Genomic DNA, 21,572 nt, shown 5'->3' on the forward strand with positions numbered 1-21,572 from the left:
ATTTGTTGGCAATCAATGCACATGCCCACAATATGGACCGTATTCAGACTTGCAGATAATCAATAAACTAATTAAGTAATTTTTTTACGAATTATTTTTCCTTAAAATAAAAGTTGAGTTGAGTATTATTTTTACCTTTATATAATTTCTTTTAAAATAAATATATTAATTCTGATTTTTTTTCTCAAATTTATCTTCTTTTATTTTTCTCATATATCTTCCAATTTATTCACTAAACTGGACTATTTATTGACTGTGAAAACAATTTAATTTTTAATTAGTTGAATTGTATTTTTTGTTTATCTTTTAAGACTAGCCGTAATTTGTAACATCCGGGTTTCAGTTAGAGATAGATTTTGAATGAATAAAAAATTATAAATGCAAGTTAATCGTTTATTTTTTATTATTGTGAAGGTTATTTCTATTTAAAACTCATTTCTCTATATTCTTTCTAAAGTAATAGAAGATTCTGATAAGGAGCCGGAAGAATAAAAGTTGAATGACCAATAAGTTCTTAGTCTTGATGAGTAAATTGTTTCTTGCTTATGTTTTAATTCTTATTTTCTCTTCATTTGGATGGTTGGCTCAAGAGAATGTGTGGTTAGTGTTTGATTTGGTAGATTATCTTAACTGTTTTTAGTTGTTGAAAGTGGTTGAAGGAAACCTTTGTTAGTAGCCAAATTTTCCCTTTTAAGGTAAGAGAGTTAATAATTATATCTATAAAATGGTTTGATTATTAATTGTGTGTGAAATTCATTATTGTACAAGTGATATATATATATATATATATAATTGTAAAGATACATATTTATATTTTTAGGTTGGAATAAATTATAAGTACAATTGAGATTGGTGTGTCTAAGTCATAGCTTGAAGGGTTTGAGTGAAGAGGAGACTAAGACCAAATTCTCTCCTTTTGACACTTATTGATCAAGTGTTAGAATAAATGTTAAAGCGATATTTGATATCTGGGACGCTCAAACGTTGGGTTGAATGCTTAAGTGATGAGTTGGTGGTGGGCAGAACTTGTTCTCCAAATGTTTCCATCCAAACTATGTGTATCCAATACCCAAATTTGGATGTGCAATGTGAGCTTAAATCAGGTTTGATACACTTGTTGCCTAAATTTCATGGCTTTGCAGGTGAAGACTCATATAAACATCTTAAGGAGTTCCATATAGTGTGTACCGTCATGAGGTCAGTTGGGGTCTCAAAGGAGCACATCAAGCTTAAAGTGTTCCCTTTTCAATGAGAGAATAAACATTTCTTCCCATGTTTACCTTTTCGTTCCCTTTAAGACTCCTTATGGGAAGGAATGTTTTTGCTCTCATTGAAAAGATAACACTTTAAGCTTTATGTACTCCTCTGAGACCCCGACTGGCCTCATGGTGGTGCACACTATATGGAACTCCTTAAGATGTTTATGTGGGTCTTCACCTGCAAGGCCATGAATTTTAGGTAGCAAGTATATCAAACCATATTTAAGCTCACATTGCACATCCAGATTTGGGTATTGGATACACATAGTTTGGATGGAAACATCTGGAGCAACAAGTTCTCTGAGGGTTCGTTCGTCCATAATTTCAAAATTAGGATTTACAACAACAGTTGACAATGAACTAGAAGATTTTGTATCACTAGACATGTCTTTCAAGAGAAGTATGAATGTAATGAATTTGACCTAGTCATGCACCAATGAAATCCCTAATATGAATGGACACTAATACCTATTAGACTCCTCAAAGAAAAATCTTTTTTTTAAGAAACAACCCAAGCCAATTCCATGAAAGAGAGGTGAGTCACATATGGACAAACTTAAAAACCAAGTCTTTCCTATCCAAAATTTTCCCTGAATTGCTTTCAATAAAAAAAATCAAAGAGTAGCAATTGAAGTGTCTACCCTAAATGCAAAATCCTTTATATAAAACTAATGCAAATGCTACACTTAATACTTAAACAAAAATTAGAGAAAAAATGCAAAAAAAAATATAGAAAATAAAAATAGAAACAATAAATAGATAAATAAAGAATGGCAAAAAAATAATAATAACTAAAAAAACAAAAAAAGATATTAAATAAAGGAAATCAAAATAAGATTAAGGTAAAATATATAAAGATATAAAGAAATAAAATAAAAACAACTCAAAACAAGATAAAGATAGGAGATAAAATAAAATAAAAACAAATCAAAAGATAAAGATAAGAGATATAAGGAGATAAAATAAAATAAGAAAATAGTATCCTGAATATTAGATTTTTTTTATCTTTTAGTTTATTTTTTAAGTTTTTTTAGGCTATACTAAATAAATAAAAACTAATAAGAAGAAAACACTAGTTAAATATGCAGAAAATAAAATTAGGAAAATAAAAAAATTATGCCGATAAAAAAGACCTAATAACCAAATTCAAATTGGATTTTTCGGCAACGACACCAAATTTGATAGTTGTCGTTTTGGTGTCAAATTAAAATAATTCCAATGTAGACTTGTCTAATATTAAAGAGATGTTAATATAATGGTGAGAATTAACTAAGAAACCAAAGTTTAAGATAAAGAAGATTCTCAATCATGCGTTCAAGTACAACATCTCACAAAAACCATCTTTCAAGAAGATTAGAATATTAAAACAACTGCTATAGAGAAATAAAAAAATATAACTTTTATTGATCAAAACTTCAAAACTCAATGGGGAAGTATTAAAGAACCAACCAAAAAGATTTAGCCTTCCATGCGGAAATAAAGCAAAAGAATTACAAAGAAGAAAAGAAACTAAGAAAACCCTATGAAGCTCCCCTCTTACTACTTGATGTTGGTGTCCTTTTATAGATTTTTCTACTCAAAGGATCTTGGAAAAATATTGTAGTTTAGATTTTTTAACCGTTTCCAATTTTCTATAATTCTTGTATTTTGTAGAATATTTGGTTCAAATTCGGTTTCTTAGATATTGTGGCTTTTATTTCCTCCTTCTTCTCCTCAGATTTTGTTTTTTTGTTTTGATTCAAAGAAACAACTTAGACTTTTGGATATTTGGCTCATTCACAAAGGGAGACACTTCCTTCTAACCATCTACTTTAAAAACATAAAATTAACAAAAATAATAATTAAGGCTTAAATAAACCCAATTATATGAATATTATTTAAAACAATGAATTTATTTATTATTATAGTCCAATAATTTATGATTAAAGCTATTAAGTATGAATAAATATATGTTCATCGGTATACTTGTCGTAAAGAAAAATCATCAATAATCCATTTGGAGAATGAGTATATGATTTCATCTTTGAACTTAATACATATTTACTATTACCTTTTATCTTCGTATATATTTATGTCTATTACTACTATTAATGTCCATACCTCATTGGCTTCACTAGCACATCTCAGATACATTAGAGTTAATTATGTATCACATCTTCCACCTATAGAGGATGATAAATTGGATTTAATGGTTCTTTTGATAATTTTTTTATATCTGTATCAAGATCAATTAGTTCCTAACCCATTTATTGATTATGAAATTTCTTTTATAATAGACTTTTTCAATCTACCTTAGAAGAAACACCATCTTGTTCTAGTTCACTATGAACTCCCTGCTTTATCATCTATTATGGAGAATAAGTAATGGTTGGTGTAGTTTGTATGCCTCTTCTTATTATGGACACTTATCTCAATTGTCTAATGGTCAAACTGGCTACACTACAATTATTAAGGATTAATATATTGATTAGAGTTTGAGTGATGATGTAGTGGACTCGTTATCAATAGGAATTTTAACTTATCTTTTGTTGACTTTTTAGAGAGACAAATGTTTTATTCTTATTAGATATATTTTTTTAGTTGTAATTATGAAAATATTGCCAATATGTTTTAGGATATATCTCTTATGACAAATAATCTTATTGTTTTATGTCGAATAACTATATAATTTTTGCATCTAATAATAATTTGTTTCTTTAATATGCTATATTTTGTGTATTTAATAATGTTACCATCATTTGTATCCATTCTTTATATAATATATATATATATATATATATATATATATATATAAATTCATTATCAATTAAGTAAAAAATACACACTTAAAATAATTTAAATTAATAATAAAATGAAAAATCATTATATTAAAGGTCAATGTAATTTGGATGTCATATTTATATGTCAAAACTTAAATAATACTATCATGTGTTGTTTTCAATTGTTGAACTTTTCACTTTTGAATAGAGGTAATTTTTTTATAACTTGTTGTTAACATATTTTGACTGTAATACTTGTCATTCATTATTAATAACAATGTTCGGTATTTTTCTTTAGTTCCTCAAAGAATTAACCTTATGAGGTTAATTTTGATACAAGTGAAAATATCATATTAACTTAGCAAGAGGATTGAGTAAAGCTTCAAAATGCTTTGAAAGATTTTTGAAAGAAGATATAGAATAAACAATCCGAGGAGAATCATCTACTAGTTAACAATTTGTAAGAAGTTTTTCGCAAAGAGAAACTTGATTTCTATATATTTACTCAACATGAGCTACATTTTATTCTTCTTTAAGAACTATTAAGGTTTCACTAATCAATTTGATTGTAAACAAAATAAAATTGTACAATATCAAGATTTATTTATTAACAAATTTTGAAAAAAAAATCTTGAAACAATTAAATTAAAAGATGGGGGTTTTGAAAAAAAAAATAAAACAAACAATAAATACTAAAGATAAGAGAAAGAAAAAGAAAGTGCAATAAGATAATTTTAGACTTATATATTCGAATCAAATTGATTCTACATCCAGCATGGTTCAGCTTAACTTTAGATTGATTTTTTTTTATTATCTTACAAGTCTCATATAACAACCACATTGCACATATAACAAATATAATCAAGTAAGATATGAATCTAAAATCCCTTCAGAAACCCTTAAGAGATTACTAATATGTAGAACAGTACTTTAAAAAATATGCCTTACAAGACATATTAAAGAATGCCTAAAGTAATCGGAATAGTATCACTTATTTGTGATTGATTTTTGAAATTCAAAACACAAAATAAGAGAGCAACTTCATCACATATACCTTGATTTAGAACTTTTCTTAAAAGTTATGAACACAAAAAGTTTTAAGCTTAAGAGTTTATTGGATGTATGAAATGAGTAGTATTGAAAATAATTAATATTTTTCTTAGACAACCTCGTAAACAATTTATAGAAACATTTTTAAAGAAGCTTAATCAATTATTTTGTTTTGGGATGTTTCTTGAAACATAATTGGAACAATTTAATCATTTAATCCATTATATCTTACTTATTTTGTTTTCCAATAATGTATTATTAAAATGTCTAAGTTTTAACCGGGTTATGTGGTTGTTATTTTAAATAACGATTTTAATTTCAATTAATTATTACCAATTAAATTGAAGATAAGATAATTTCTTTTATTGATATATTTCATTATAGATAATAAATAAATCTCAACCTCATCTTTATATCATATAAGGATGGTAAAGTAGGTCAGGCCTAATGGGCCTGCTCGCCAGCCTGTCTCATATAGGCAGGGTGGGTCAAACTTTTGAATTTGTAAGTTCATATTAGCCTAACCCATCTAACTAGCAAATCCGGTGGGCTAAGGACGAGGTGAAGTGGGTTAGACCGTTATCCCGCCTTTCTTTAGTTTCGACATTTTTAAAGAGGAATCTCATGCTTTTGGAATTAAAATTGGTGGTGGTCAATGTTTTATATAAAACTTTATTTACATTAATTTCTTTATACATCATATGATCAAGTATGGTTGGTATTTACTTTATTTGTGTAGTCATTAAACCTTCTTTGATTAGAATATTAAAGTTTGATTCAATCTTGATACTCTTTCCTATATTCTTATTTTCCAAAAAGTTATATTAATAACTACAACCAACTAAATAGATCCAAAAACAAAAAAAAAATAAAAATAAAAATTGAAAAATGGTGGGTTAGCCCTTCAAGTTAATTTATGACAAACAAGTTACTAATTTCAGTTCATATAACCTTGACAACTCAACTCGTTCCATCTCACTTTTCACGGACCATCCAAATATCATATGAGAAGTTATTCGTGACTATCTTTATCTTTGTATATAGACACAAAATTTGTATGTTGCGCTTTTAATGATGTAAGTGCACAAAAAATTTCTCATATCCTGATGATTTAAATAGTTATTATAGAAGTCTCATTGTTTCTCGTGACTTGGAATGATTATTTCTTAACTATAATTTATAACATTAAGTTATTTTTAGTGTATCATATATTAAAGTTTTTATTCATTATATTTCTTAAAAAATTATATTCTCGCATTATTAATTATAGGAATTTAATTAATTGTTTTATATTTTCATATTATATAATTTATTTATTATACTTTATTTAATTATTTTCTCCGAAGAAATGTGCACCTGTATCGAACTAGTTAAGATTCATTATACAAGAAATTAAATACATCTAATCTACCGTTAGTTTTTGTGAGAATATGAAAAAGTGCATAAATACAATCATTATAAATCAATCAATTAGTTAATTTTAGCTTTATTGGATATTTTTTAGCGGTAAAATTTTAAAATATAAAGAATAATACATTTCTAGAAATTTTAATTTCAAAGTTAATTTAATTTATCTATCTCATCGAATTGATTGTTACATAATTTAGTTAATATTTCATTAACTATTATTGGAGTCCTTAATAATTTGAATGTAATCAACAGATTAATAGAAACAATTTAGCTGAATTTTTTATTATTGATATATCAAATTATTTTTCATTATTAATATCTTAAAAGTATTTTTTTTCATTAAATTCAATAAAAATCAATAAGGAAAACAAATATAAAATTTACAGAAATTATAAAATAGCTTTAAAAACTAATATTTTCTTCTAAAATATATCTTCTACATTAGTATAAGAAAATGAAGGTTACTAATCTTATTTGATAAGCATTATATATGCTGACCAAAAACAAATTGCACTTCATATATGTTTTTTATAATATTTTAGGATATATCATTATCATAATTCATGTGTTGTTTTATATTGTTTTTTATATATCATATGATAGATTAATATTGTTTTAAATGATTCCATTCGATTTTATTCGATTTTATTATATTTATGAGAATGACACGGAAGATGACATTTGTAGTTGAATTGACTGAAAGATCAATGTTGCAATAATTTGTCTACAGAAGGTATTGATTTCAAAGATTAACAAACACCATTGAAACATTTTTAACATTGTTTTTCATGCATTTTTTTTTATGGTTATTGATCTTAATTTATGTATTATGTAATCTTATTTTCTATCGTGTTATTTAAATGAAATAAAACGAGTAATTCTTATTATAGTTTTCAATTTTTTTTAAGAAATATTAATATTAATATAAAAAACAAACTAATAACTCTATAAAATTATTTTCCGTGTATACCTCTCTCGTGTTAAAGGTGTAGTTTCTTTAAATTAAGAGGTCAGAATTAGATTAAGTTACCGTGAAAAATAAAGTATCTTGCAAGTATAAATAAAAGGTTTAGTACCATTTACTTTCTTGGGGTTGAACATGATTCAAATTTGATTAATTCATATTAGTTTACCTGATTTTAAGTTTATAAAGCTAAGCTTAAAAATAAGAATTTTAATTATTTGATAAACTTATATTTTAACTTAAAAATGATATTTTCAGTAGTTAATATTTCTTGAACTATATGTTCTTAGATTTCAAATTTTGAAATAAAAAAGAGAAGAAGTATAGAAGTATTGTGGCCTTAAATAGCTGGTTTTTCTAAATAGATGGTTTCTAAAATTTGCTTTTCTTAAAATCTTAATTATTTGCTCGATCCACTTTTACATTAAGAAAAAAAATATAAACAAATTAGATTAAACATTATGTAAAAGGATTAAAGCTCTCTTTATGAGATTTTAATATAATTTTATTGAAAAGACAGAAATTCAACATGTTCATTCTTAAAACAAAACGTTAGTTTCAATGAAAAACTGAAGAATGTTTCCATTGAAGTTGTGTGGTGTGGTGTTTCATTTTCCACCCAAACCTTGTTCTTGGATACATTAACCAATATATATTCATTAATGAAACCAAATGAGTCAAAACGTGAGGTTGTTGAATGTTGATCTTTTCACCTTCTTCTGCTCAACTTTTTATTCTCAATTATGATTCCATAGTGGCACATTCTAATACGCGTTTCAATATAAAATTTAGAACAATATAAAAACTATTATTGATGTGACTTGAACATAATTGTTGTAAAAAATTAACAAAACCATCTTATATAGTGATTTGTTATTAACAGTTTTGTTTTACATTTTCGATACATAACCTTTTTTCAAGTTTTTACACTTTTAATCCATCCAAACCTTTACTATAATTTTAAGTTAATTACTATAAAAAAATATTTTTTATTCGTGAACTACAGTATCTCATAGAAAATAAAAAATTTCAATTTCAATAAACTTGTCATATTATGCATTTGCCTAAGTATTACATCATTTAGGGATTAAAATCAAACATATTTATAAATATAATTATTTCTTAACATATTAAAAACTCTTAGTAAAATTAAAATCATGAGGAAAACATTAAATTTTAAAATGACTATCTGAAATGTGTGGAAAAATAAATACTGAGTCAATTTGATTAAAATGAATTTGACTAAAATTTGAAATAGAATTTAATCTTTGTTAACAACGCGTTTCATATGGTGACTTAGTCCATATATAGATTATTAAAAGAACAAAAAATGTGAGTAGTTAGTGATTTGTTGTTTGCAGCCACCTTTTCTGACATGTCACCACCTTCATAGACTCGCGTGCGGGTTTCAGGATGGAACAATAATTAGGTTATAGAATTGGGACCAAAGACCAAATAAAAAATTAGACATTTCATATTTGAGTAATCCATTCTTAATTTGTTTTTATAAAATGTAATGGGATGATCGGCCGAGGAGGATGTTGTAGGACGTGTTGGCGTTTATGATCAGGTATCTGATTTAAGGGTTTTGCTTGTCCCTTTAAGGCCGAACGTTGTGTACAGTTCTATGTAACCCTTCGTGCCTACGTGTTTTCTAGATAAACCGACCACGTGGTCGTTGTATGACATCATTTCCTCTTCCGGGATTCTCATGGCTTTCAAGGTCTTCCAGTATAATATGTCGACCGAACTTCCTTGGTCCACGAGGGTTTTCTTGATTGTGAAGTTGTCGATATCCACCGATATCACCATGGGGTCGTCATGTGTGGGGTCTATCCCCTTGAAATCTTCATCTGTGAACGTAATCGGAGACATCCTCGGCCGGGCAGAGACGAGGTTTACTTGGTGGATGGCCCGCAAGTGTTTTTTGGTGCGCTGTTGGAGCTGCCTCTCCCAGCGAACCCTCTGGCTATGGTGTTGATTACCTCTCGACCCCTACGAGTGTCGGCTCGTGGGGGGTCGTCTCTTCGTCCTCGTCGGTCTCCACGCCTATCACCCTCTCGTGAGCCCGGGAGGGTTCGATCTCTTCTCCTAGGCGTTTGCTCTTTGCATGGGGAACGACGCGTTTCACGGGTACTATGCACAAAGCGTCTGAGGTGTCCGACCTGAATGAGTTCTTCTATTTTGTCTTTCAGGGCTTGGCATTCCTCGATGGAGTGTCCGGTATTCTTGTGGTACCGGCACCTTTTACTGCGATCGGCGTTTTCTGGACTCAAGGCCCTCCGGGGTGGTGGTATCAACTCGGCACTTAGGGCCTCTTGCAAAATTTTGCTCCTATCAGCGTTCAGAGGTGTGTAGCGGGAGAAGCGGGGTCCTCGGTTGTCCCTTTTCTGGTCCCGGCCAGTCCGTGACCTTCCTTGTTGTTCCTTGTCCTCCTTCTTTTCTCCACTTGCCTCGGCCCGGGCGTTGTTCCTGAATTCGCGGAGTTCTTCTAGTTGCATGAATTTTGCCGCTCGGCGTCTAAGGTCATCGAGGTTGGTTGCGGGCTGCATACACAGGCTATCGGCGAACGGACCGGGTCTCAGGGCGGTCAGCATGTGGTGCATTGCCACCTCGGGACTAAGGTTGCGAATGCTCATAGCGGTTTTGCTGAACCGATCGATGAACGTTCTCAGGGATTCTCCCTTCTCTTGGCGAATGCCGACTAGTGCTATGGATGTTAGGTGGTGGGGGCGGCTTGTTGCAAACTGGACGTCAAATTTTGCTATCAGGGTCTTGAAACGATCTATCGAATTTGCGGGGAGTTTGGTGAACCAACTCAGAGCCCCTCCCTTTAGGGAGGTGGGGAAGACTCGGCAAAAGACCGTGTCGTCCATTGTGTACAGGCTCATGTGTGTTGTGTACTGTCCACGTGCTCGTCGGGTTCGGTCGTCCCATCATACCGATTCCTGTTGAAGCCTTTCCATTTGTCAGGCAGGGGGGTATCCATGACGCGGTCAGTAAAGGGATGGCGCCGATCCGGGCCCTCCATGCCGGTAGTGTTGGCCGTTTTACTAGGATGGGATTCCCCATCCATCTTCAGAGTGAAGTCGTGTTTCTTCTCTTTCTCGGCCTGGAGGCCGGCGCCGGTGGCATAAGACTTGCCGGGCTGGTTGGTCATGGCGAGGGACGACACCCCTTCGACCAACTTCTTCATTCGTTTATTTTCTTCTTGGAGGTTTTTGATTTCCTCCTTGTTCTTCTTAGCGGCCTCCTCATGCGCCTTCTTCATCTCTACTAGCTCCTTCTGAAGGGCCATCATCATTGCCGTTTGATTTGCCTCGGTCATGCTTGCCATGCTGCGGGTCAATATCATCTACTGATATGGCTTCTTCTGGCTCTCCTCGGCCCCACGGTGGGCACCAATTGTTCTCGAACTAGTTTGGGGACTGGGAGAACTATTGTCTTCATATGCCACTCAGTCGGCTGTGTCACACTCCTCCTTCCAACTTCTTCGTCGAACGGCTCCTCAGACTGGTGAGGTACCTGTAGATGGCACTCTAACGCTCAAGTCAGTGGGGTATCGTACTCGGTTGGTTAGAATACTGTAGATAATGACGTACCTTCTTCCTTGGAATGCGTGATATTTATATTACCTTGATGGGCCCTTGCTGTTGGGCCGGATTAGGGGGTTGTTTAGCGATTAGGGTTGGATTAGGTCGTTTCCTAACCATGGGTTAGCCTTTGCTAATCGGGTCAACCTTTGACTTGAGCATCTTGTGTCGGTCGGCCACATATGCCACATGGTCGACCTCGTACCTTGAGGTGGGAACTGGTTGCGTAGTTTGACCGGGTCAACAGACCGACCGGTCATCCCAGTACATAAAATAATTTTATAATAAATAAATACTTTTTAATATATATATATATATATAATATGTTATCCTGTTTAAATTTTAAAATGTTTCAACTTTAAGAATGTCCAGATAGCATCTTTATAATCAATTATGTATTTGATGATATTATTTGTTTTACAACTTCAAATTTCGTTATTATTATATTCTGCCTTCAAGTTTATTGAAATAATATATTTAAAGTAAAGTATTATTCATTTTAGAGTTGATAAGTTATGTTTAAAATCCTTTTATTTTCGACTTTAAATAACATTAAACTATTGAATTTATAGACATGAAATATAAAAATTTAAAATACTTAAATTCTATTTTACATTTATAATAAATATTTCAATTTTTTATATAACATTTTGCTCTCATATGTTTGAATGGAAGAGGTTAAGAGATTAATTTTACTAATATATGAAGGTAATGTCTAGAGTATTAAGAAAAGATAACAAGAATAATGAAGATGTTTACTTCTAAGTAGTTCGAGGTCTCACTTTTCAAGTTTTGTATTCATATTTATAATTTAAGTACAAATGATTTTAATTTCTTAACAGTATAAATGCAAGATTGTAATTGTTCTAAATTAGGCTTGAGAATAAGAATGTACGCCACTAAAATGAGTTTTGACGTGGTAAGAAAACAACATAATCGATTTTTCATCACCCATAATTAATTTTTAGTGGATTATGTATTGGTATGGATCAAATGACCAACGACATGCCTTGGTCTTACCATTGGACCAATTGACTTAAGGTCCACTCTCAGTAGGCCTACCGATAGTATAAGTCTTATTACGTTCAACCAATGTCAGCAAAGCTAATCCGCGTTTAGAAGTTAGGTAATGCAACCATAAACACGGTCTAACTCCTTAACATGATTCAATAAGGAAAGTCCATCACATGTAATATAAATAGAGCATATTCCAAAAACACAGGTAGGAGATTATCTACAGTACTCTGACAACTGAGTGTCGAACCCTTTTGCTGACTTGAGCGAAGACGAGCAAGGAAGAAGGTTGAAGAGTAGCACAACCGACTGACAAGAAGGGAGAAGACCAATCCTCTCAATAGTTTTCTAGACCCAATATGTAGATAATCAATTATGTGGTTTTGTATTATGAACTATAATTGATTATGGTTGTGATTAATTAATCATAATCGATTATGTAAGTAGATAATTGATTCTCTTCTGCAATTGTTGATGGTTACGGTTTTGATGATGGATTGTTCAATGGTTACAAATTGGTTTCGGTGTTCACAAATGTGACTCTCTATGATAGTACAAGTGGTGACGAGTTAGAAGAGATTTGGAACCAGCTATGTATTATTTTTTCACCTTTTTAGTTTGTTTGGATGATAGTTTATATGCAAGAATAATGTTTTTAAATAATTAGTTTGAGGTTTGTGGTTAATAATATATTACTAAAATTATTTTTATTATATTTTCAAAATCTAATTTAGTTATGATTAATAATAATTTTTAATTAATTTTATGATAGTGACAAAATTTTAATCTTATATTTTATTATTTAAAAAAATTTAATCAATCACACTATCACATGATACACAAATTTTCATAAATTTTTTCTTTATCAATCAATTGTAAAACTGTTGCCTTTTCTATATTTATGCAACAATTATATATGTATGGTTTAGTTGAATATTATTTGATGTTAAAAATAATGTAATTGTAAATTACAATTATAGTGATGTTTTATCTTTATAACTTCAATGTTGATGACTAATATTTTCATAAATTATTTGAAGTAAGTGTTGAACAAATAAATATAATTATTCATGAAGAGAATATTAACTCAAAGAGATACATCTAACATGTTTTGAACATTAACTATGAGTTTTGTTAATGAAAAATAACATGATATTGTTCAAGTAAAGGTAAGATTAAGAAAATATTAAAAAATAACTTAAGTTTATTTAAGTTTTAAATACTTCATAAATTTGATGTTTGCTTTTTACAATTATAAATATGTTTTTCCGTCTTCAACTTACTGCTAAATTTAAATATTTTTTTCTCCTTAATCACCTTCAATTCACCTGTTAACTCGTTTATTTGTTCTCCAAATAGTCAAATAATCTCATTGACAAAAGAACAAAATCAAACATAAACAATTAGATGAAAATAAGAAATATTTAAAAATAGTCAATATAATAAAATTTTATAATAGAAATTCAATTAAAAAATCTAAATTTTTAGATACTTAAAATTTAATTAAAATAATAATTTCATATCAATTTAACTATTAATATTAACATTAACAGATAATAATAATAATTATTATATCTAAAAATAACATGTTCTCTAATAGTTCAATGTTTTGAACTAGATGAAGGGTTTCTTTCTGACTTCTGACTTTTTTCCAAAGACTTTTTTTCAAAGACTTTTTTTTCTTATTCAGGTCGTTGTTCTGTTTTTCATGCACCTGTTCCTTTTTGTCAGGGCAGAAACGTAACCAACTTCATGCTTGTGTTTTTGAACGAGGAACATATAATAAGAGTGAAAAAGAATTGCGTAATTAAGTAAAATAGGAAAAAATAACACATTCGTCATCCGAAGATAAATTAGTAAATCCATGTTTTAAATTTAATTTTATCATAATTGATCCATTTAAGTGTTATTAAATGATTTTTATTATGAATTTTTATGGGGGATTTTAAGTATTTTCTAGAGAAGAATTAAGGAAAAGTTAAAAGATTTATGAGGCTTATTTGTTTTATGAAAAGTGTTTATTCTTTTTTATTATTATTTGGATCTTAAAGTAGAGCATTAATGTGGTATATGATAATTAATTACATATTAATTGTTGTCAGAGGTTTCTGAACATGCTGCTCCTAGTTTGCAACAAAACCATGAGCTAGGGAGAAACTTCATCTTCTTCACCACATCTCAACTGAACTTGATCATGCAAATGAAAATTCTCTTTTATTATTTGATTAAATAAAAATGTATTTAAATATGGTTTAAAAATAAATACATGTCCAAATGACACACTTTAATTACTGCTGGCGCATTAAATCCATGGGCATCTATTGTTTCTTTGTTTGCTTTTTCCAAAGACCATAGTTTATTATAACTGCAAAATTTAGAATCAATTTTAACTCATTTCTTTTGTAAGTTTTTGTAAGATAATGAAATATTTTCTTTATAAATTAAAATCAAGTTCTATACCTGAACTAAAAACAAATATAAGAATATAAAAAATAAAGCGTATAAATTAATTTCAACGTATGAAAGAAGTTAATATTAAATAACTTTTTGATCCTTAATAAATTTGCATGTTAATGTTTTTAACATTTTTCTTCCGTTTTAGTTCTCGATACAGATTTTAAATTTAATTTGGTTACTAAGTATTCATAATATTCTTTTCTAAATATAAACTTTTAGTCTCTAATAATTTTGTAAATTTTGCTTTAGTCTTATTTTTTTTTCATTTGTTCTCATACATTTTATATGTTTATTTTAATTTTTTCATTTATTACTATTTTTTAATAATAAATTATTTGTTAAGTTAGATAGGACTGATATAAGAAAATTATGAAATAAAAATTAATTTTTTTATTTTCTAAAAGGATATCTAATGTATATTATTTTTTGTTTTTAAAAATTAGTTTCTATTTCATTATTTTCTTCTTGATTATTTTATTTTAAAAAAATCAATTAATGATATAAGTTGTTTTTCTTAGTTAGATCCTATTTATTTATATAGTTGTTTTTGCGTTATATTATTATTTAAGGTTTAGAATAATTAATAATATAGGATATTATTTATGAGATGACTAATAAATAAATATATAAAAAATCATCCTATCATTATAATAACTATTAATTAGTTCATCCAAATGTGCAAATATTTGAAATATATATCAATATACTATTTGTTAAAATCAAACGCGTCTAGGATTAAGTTAGAAGTAGACTCATTTTAATATAAATTCAAAATCTGATAAATATTTTAGTTATATAGAGATTTTATATGAGAATACGATATTTTTTTTTTGATAAAATCTCTTCTCTTTGCATTTTAATTTAAATGATCTTCCAAAAGAATAAAACATGTTAAAGAAAAAAATATTAAATTAAAATATGGTCTATAAATTTTTTTACTTTATTTTGAATAAAGTTATAATCATATAAAAATAGTTGGTTGTGTTTGAAAATGTCTTTGCTGTAAGGCGTGATAAAATAAAATTAGTCAACTTTTGTAGAAAATTAAAATATTAAGACAAAAAGGGAAAGTTATGAATGCAGTTGAAAGTCTGCAGAGAAAATTCCAAAGCCTAAGAAGGATTCTACCCTTCTAAGTTCTCACCTATCTACCATTAATTTTCAAGTATAAATACCACTACTTGCCTCTTCAACCCTCCTCATCCAACATTCAAATATTCTCTCTTTGCTGTCTCACACCACCATCATCTTCACCATGGTTTTTCCAAAACCTTCTTCTGAATCTGATCTCTTTCTTCATTCCAACTTCGCCTCTTCTTATGACGGAGACTCTCTTCCCAGGTATACACATTTTCCTTCTCACTTTTCTCCTTCTTATCATGCTCTTTTCCATCTATTATGTGCATTCAATATCACAATTTTGATGCAGGTTCAGCATGCCCGAGAACTCCATGCCTAAAGATGCTGCTTACCAAAACATACACGACGAGTTGCAGCTTGATGCTATTCCAAAGCTTAACTTGGCTTCCTTTGTCACCACTTCCATGGAGGAAGAGTGCAACAAGCTCATCATGGAATCTATCAACAAGAACTATGTAGACATGGATGAGTATCCTGCAACCACTGACCTTCATGTACTTTCTCATCTTTTACTGCTAACAACAATCAATATTTCCTGTTCAATCTTCATACTTTGGAGAAGATATTTTTTGGTTTTTGACCAGTGACTAAATTTTTTCTTTCTCTGGTGTTGAAAACAGAACCGGTGTGTGAACATGATAGCACGTTTGTTCCATGCTGAACTTGGAGAAAATGAGAATGCTGTTGGAGCAGGAACTGTGGGATCATCAGAGGCCATAATGCTAGCAGGACTTGCATTCAAGAAGAAGTGGATGAACAGGCGCAAGGCAGAGGGCAAGCCTTATGATAAGCCTAATTTGGTTACTGGTTCCAATGTGCAAGTATGTTGGGAGAAATTTGCCAGGTATTTTGAAGTGGAGTTGAGGGAAGTGGAGGTGAGAGAAGGCTACTACGTGATGGACCCTGCCAAAGCTGTTGAGCTGGTTGATGAGAACACTATTTGTGTGGCTGCCATCTTGGGTTCAACTTACAATGGAGAGTTTGAAGATGTGAAACTCTTAAACGACTTGCTGCTACAAAAGAATAAGCAAACTGGGTAAGTAATGTTCCACTATGTACCTCTGGTTTCCAAATAAAAGTGTTACTGATTTGGTAAAGTTGTGTTGTGATATTACAGATGGGAAACAGGTATTCATGTGGATGCTGCTAGTGGTGGTTTCGTTGCTCCTTTCCTTTATCCAGAGCTTGAATGGGATTTCAGACTGGAATTGGTGAAGAGCATAAACGTGAGTGGACACAAGTATGGGCTTGTTTATGCTGGTATTGGTTGGGTTATTTGGAGGAACAAGGAGGAGTTGCCCCAAGACCTTATCTTCCATATCAATTACCTTGGAGCTCACCAACCCACCTTCACCCTCAATTTCTCTAAAGGTCTTTCTCTTCAAACCATGTCTATTCCTTCCACACCTTCATTACATAATCATACCATATACTTACCTTCTCATCTTCACTTTCAGGTTCTAGTCAGATCATTGCTCAATATTATCAGCTGATTCGTCTTGGCCAAGAGGTCAGCTCTTATATATAGTTCAATATTTCAATTATAGTTTATGCCCCTCCTCAATTCTATCATGTTACCACAATTCCCTTACCTTGTTATTGGACTTTGCAGGGTTACCGAAGCATAATGGAGAAGTGCAGAGAAAATGCAAAGGTGGTGAAAGAAAATTTGGAGAAGAGTGGACGCTTTAACATAGTTTCAAAAGACAATGGTGTTCCTGTGGTGGCATTTTCTCTGAAAGACCGAAGACAGTACGATGAGTACAAGATATCAGAGATGCTGCGGCGCCATGGTTGGATTGTTCCAGCCTATCCTATGCCACCTGCTGCTCAGCACATAAATGTACTCCGTGTGGTCATAAGGGCTGAGTTTTCACGCACCCTTGCTCAACGCCTTGTTTTTGACATACACAATGTGCTGCATGAGCTTGAAAAGGTGCATGTTCCGAAAGTGATGAACAACATTACGGAAGAGAAGAAGGATGTGGTTGAGAGCGGGGTTAAGAAAAGTGCGTTGGATGCACAGAGGGAAATCATTGGTCAAGAGTCCAACAAGCGTCAGAAAATCATGGCTGTGTAGCTAGGGAACACTGTGTCACCATGCTAATTGAATTAGAAGGCTTCACTATTTGTTCTAACTCCATCCAAAATACACCTTAACTATAGTTGCTTCATTCTTTTCTTAAAATTATGTCATTTAGCTTACTACCCAATTAGTTTATTTTCCTACAAATTTATGTGAATTGAGATACGTAGTTCACATTAATGTATTTTTTCAAAGATTCCACCACATTGATTTTGTTGTGAAATCTCAGTTAATGCATTTGTATGGTTTTCTACTCCCTACACTGTAATACTCCTTGACGTAAAACTTCACACTAAAGGCTTTATATGTTCCTGATTGTTGTACTAGAGAATTGGTGTAACCAACAAATTTAATGTAACTTTCATCCACGTATGAAAGAACTCCAATAAGTACATTGGTATAACTATTACCAATCCACAATTTTTGTTTTTGAATTATATATTTGATTTTCTTTACCAAATTTTACTTCCTTCATTTTTAATTATGCATAACTTTGGTTCTTAATTTTTTTTTTATTTAATTTTGATCCCTTAATTTTAATTATCCGTATAATTCTTTTCTTAATAAAACAGATGTTGTTTTTTAAAAAACTAAGAATAATATGTCTAAAAAACTCCCTCAAAAAATAATTTTGTTAGTATTAACGGGAAAATCTTGATTAATATTGAAAAAACAAATTTGAGAAACTTTTCCTTCCATTGATAAAAAATAATCTCAAAATCTGATTATTATAAGATGAAAAGTAGTTCTATCAAAGTTGATCAAGAAAACATTTATTAATTGGTAAAAAAAAACTATTGACAAAAAACATATTGATCACATTAGGCAATAGGCAAGAAACAGAATTCATAACATCGATTAACCTAATTGATATCAATAACAAAAAAATGATGTGAAGTGGATGATGCCCCAACCTCAAGTGAATGAGTGATATTTAGGTTGAGTTGAGGAAATAACATTAAGAAAATAAATAAATTTGTTAGAGGCAAGAATATGAAGATTACATTGTGTGTTTGAATACCCAGATTTTACAATGTGATATTTTACGATTTTATTTTACATGTTAGTTTTTGTTTTATCTACACTACAGAAAGGACTAGCTGAAAACTTATAAGGTGCTATGCTAGTGTTGACATTTGAAAAAGTAATCTAAATAATTATTAAATATTGTAATTAAAAATTATAAAATAAATAAATTTACATTTTTTTAAAATATTCTAATTCATTATTCAATATTAAAATTAAAAAGTTGTAAAAATATATGAACTTTTAAATATATTAACAAATAAAAGTTGGATGAAACAGTTGCAGGAAAATTATTAACTGTTATATGAATTATATGTGGAGAAAATAATTATATATTTAGGCAATTTTGAAAAAAAGTTGTGTAAACTAAATGAGAGAATGTATCTAAATTTTTAATATTATAGGGTTATAGGATTATATATGTTGTTTTAATTATTTAATATTATTTGTTATTATTAAGAGATAAATAATTTAAATATTTTGATTATTTTAAGTTTTAATTTAATTTCTGAATAAAGTACATACATTCTTGTACATGTGATGAGAATATAAAACTAGCTTATCAGAATATTTGTAAAACATATTAAAATACTGAGCACAGATATTACAATTTCCACAATTTCTCTATTGATGTTAGAGCTACAACTCAAATTATGTTGTGAATCATAAACCTTACATTTCAAACTTTAAATGGTTGCTGCAAAAATCAATTTTGGTGTTGATTGCTAAGTTATTTACAATAAAAGAAATGAATTTATTATATAATATTTGTGACTAACTATTTTATTTTATTAATATATAAAAAAAGATTTGAAAAAGTTGGCAGGAAGATACAATAAATAGGCGAGGTGTCCTAGGAACAAAATAAATAGTAGCAGTAGATCCGCTAGTAATAAGTAGTCACTAACAACACAATAGTAATAACTCATTTGCTTTCCCTAGAAATTACAGAAGGCTAAAGTTACAAACATGCAAAGAAAATCTGCAATTAATAAATACTACTACCCCCCTCTTCATTCACACATCTATTAAACTTTTATGACCTGATTGAATTGTGGGAAGGAATAAGTGGATTATAAAGGATTAGATGGGATGTATGAGAATGTAATAAAAAATAATAAAAACAGTAAAAAAAATATAATAAGAAAATATAAATAAATTTATAAAAATTAATAACAATAAACACATCAACAAAATGTAAATGTATTTATAACAATTTAAAATAGTATTATTAAAATTAAAAATAATAAATACATAAAAAAGACATAAAACGTATTAATAAAAAATGTAAAAACATTAAACACATAATAATGTAAAAAATAAAAACAAATAAAAATATTAAAGTTATAAAATAAAAACTAAATAGTAAACATAATAATAAAAACTGTAAAATCAACACATAATAATGAAATAATTAAGAAAAGTAAATACATTTAGAAAAATAAAAACTGTAAACAATAAACATAGATAAAAGAATATAATTACATTTATTAAAAATAAAAAACAGTAAACTTAATAAAAAAAAATTTTAAATAAAAAAAAATTAAAAACTTACATGAAGGATGAAGGCTCTTCTAAGAAGAAGAAGAAATTGGAGAAGAAGAAGAAAAAAGTCTATGACGAACAAAACAAACCAAAGAATCATTGCTCCAAGATGCAATCTAAAAAAAAAAAAATCAATTTCAACACTTTTCTCACATAGGGAGAATTGATTCTCCTACTACCTTTAAAAGGCATAGAATCAATTCTCGTTTTACCTTTAAAAGCCACAAAATCGATTATGCACCATTTGGAAAAATCAAAAATCGATTTTGCACCATTTGGAAAAATCAAAAATCGATTTTGCACCATTTGGAAAAATCGATTATGCACCATTTCGAAAAATCGAAAATCGATTATGCACCAATTTACAAGGATAGGAAAATTGATTCCGCACCATTTGGAAAAATCAAAAATCGATTCTCAACTAATTTACAAAGAGACGAAAATCGATTATGCACTTCCAAAATTTGGAAAATCAATTCTGCTTCTTCAAACCAACCACCATAATCATTTTAAATAATTTTGAATCTATACTGCTGTTAAAAAAAATAAAACAAACCAGTTAGTTCGTTCCTCAAACCACCTTTCTGATTCCTCAAAGTATCAGCTCTCTCGTTCGTTTTGTTTTGGGCACAGGAGCGGAGCAAACCATAGGGTATCACAAGCTAATTTTATTTATAGACAAAGTTCAGGGTTCATAGGTATAAACTTTTTTATCAAGATTCTTTTGCACCCACCACTTTAAAGAAGAAAAGAAAATTCACAAAACTGTTGCACCAGGCACGGTAATCAAGAAGAAGGAAACTGAAAACTCACTTATGACCACATTGTTTAATATTAGAATTGATGGAAGGGTAGCAACGTAAATGTCTATTTGCGCCTCTAGAATCAGTGCAACTCTTCTCAATTTTGCGAGAAGTGAGAAAACTACTGAACTCACTCGCTCGTTCGCACCCACGCTCTCACATACCCCGAACCAAACAAAAGTTCTTCCCGCTCGCCCCTTCCTCCTCCGTTGTCACACCTAGAAGCAAGCAGGGTGTTAATGTAATGTAGAGTAGCTCCACATATGTAGTTTTTCTTTTCTTTTCTTTTGTATATATAATGCATCTAGTGGATAATAAAAAGTATTCAGTTTTCTACTTTACTTTTTCTCTCTCTTTCTCATTCCTTTCTCACGAAAGTGCTAGTAGGGACACTACTTAAGCTTGTGATGATCTAATCCTTTGCCAACATTCAGTGTCATCATGTATATCAGATTTCAGTATGGTA

At 29.9% G+C, this 21,572-nt stretch overlaps 1 protein-coding gene across 1 annotated transcript; it reads left to right on the top strand.

Annotated features, from left to right (window-relative positions):
* Positions 1-15,713: 15,713 nt before the first annotated feature.
* Positions 15,714-17,984, top strand: LOC137811659 (glutamate decarboxylase 1-like). The gene is made up of 6 exons (XM_068613470.1): positions 15,714-15,847; positions 15,936-16,140; positions 16,267-16,682; positions 16,764-17,017; positions 17,104-17,156; positions 17,259-17,984. Exons 1-6 carry the CDS (start codon positions 15,762-15,764, stop codon positions 17,724-17,726), a joined length of 1,482 nt encoding a protein of 493 aa, XP_068469571.1. The 5' UTR covers positions 15,714-15,761; the 3' UTR covers positions 17,727-17,984.
* Positions 17,985-21,572: the final 3,588 nt, after the last annotated feature.

This window comes from Phaseolus vulgaris, chromosome 2, assembly GCF_000499845.2.
Source record: "Phaseolus vulgaris cultivar G19833 chromosome 2, P. vulgaris v2.0, whole genome shotgun sequence".
NCBI classification, from domain to species: domain Eukaryota; kingdom Viridiplantae; phylum Streptophyta; class Magnoliopsida; order Fabales; family Fabaceae; genus Phaseolus; species Phaseolus vulgaris.

Excerpts from the sequence above, each read along its gene's own strand:
- LOC137811659 (XM_068613470.1), top strand. The coding sequence starts at position 15,762 with ATGGTTTTTCCAAAACCTTCTTCTGAATCTGATCTCTTTCTTCATTCC. Across the intron at positions 17,018-17,103 it reads CACCCTCAATTTCTCTAAAG|GTTCTAGTCAGATCATTGCT; the intron begins GTCTTTCTCTTC and ends CTTCACTTTCAG. Across the intron at positions 17,157-17,258 it reads TGATTCGTCTTGGCCAAGAG|GGTTACCGAAGCATAATGGA; the intron begins GTCAGCTCTTAT and ends TGGACTTTGCAG.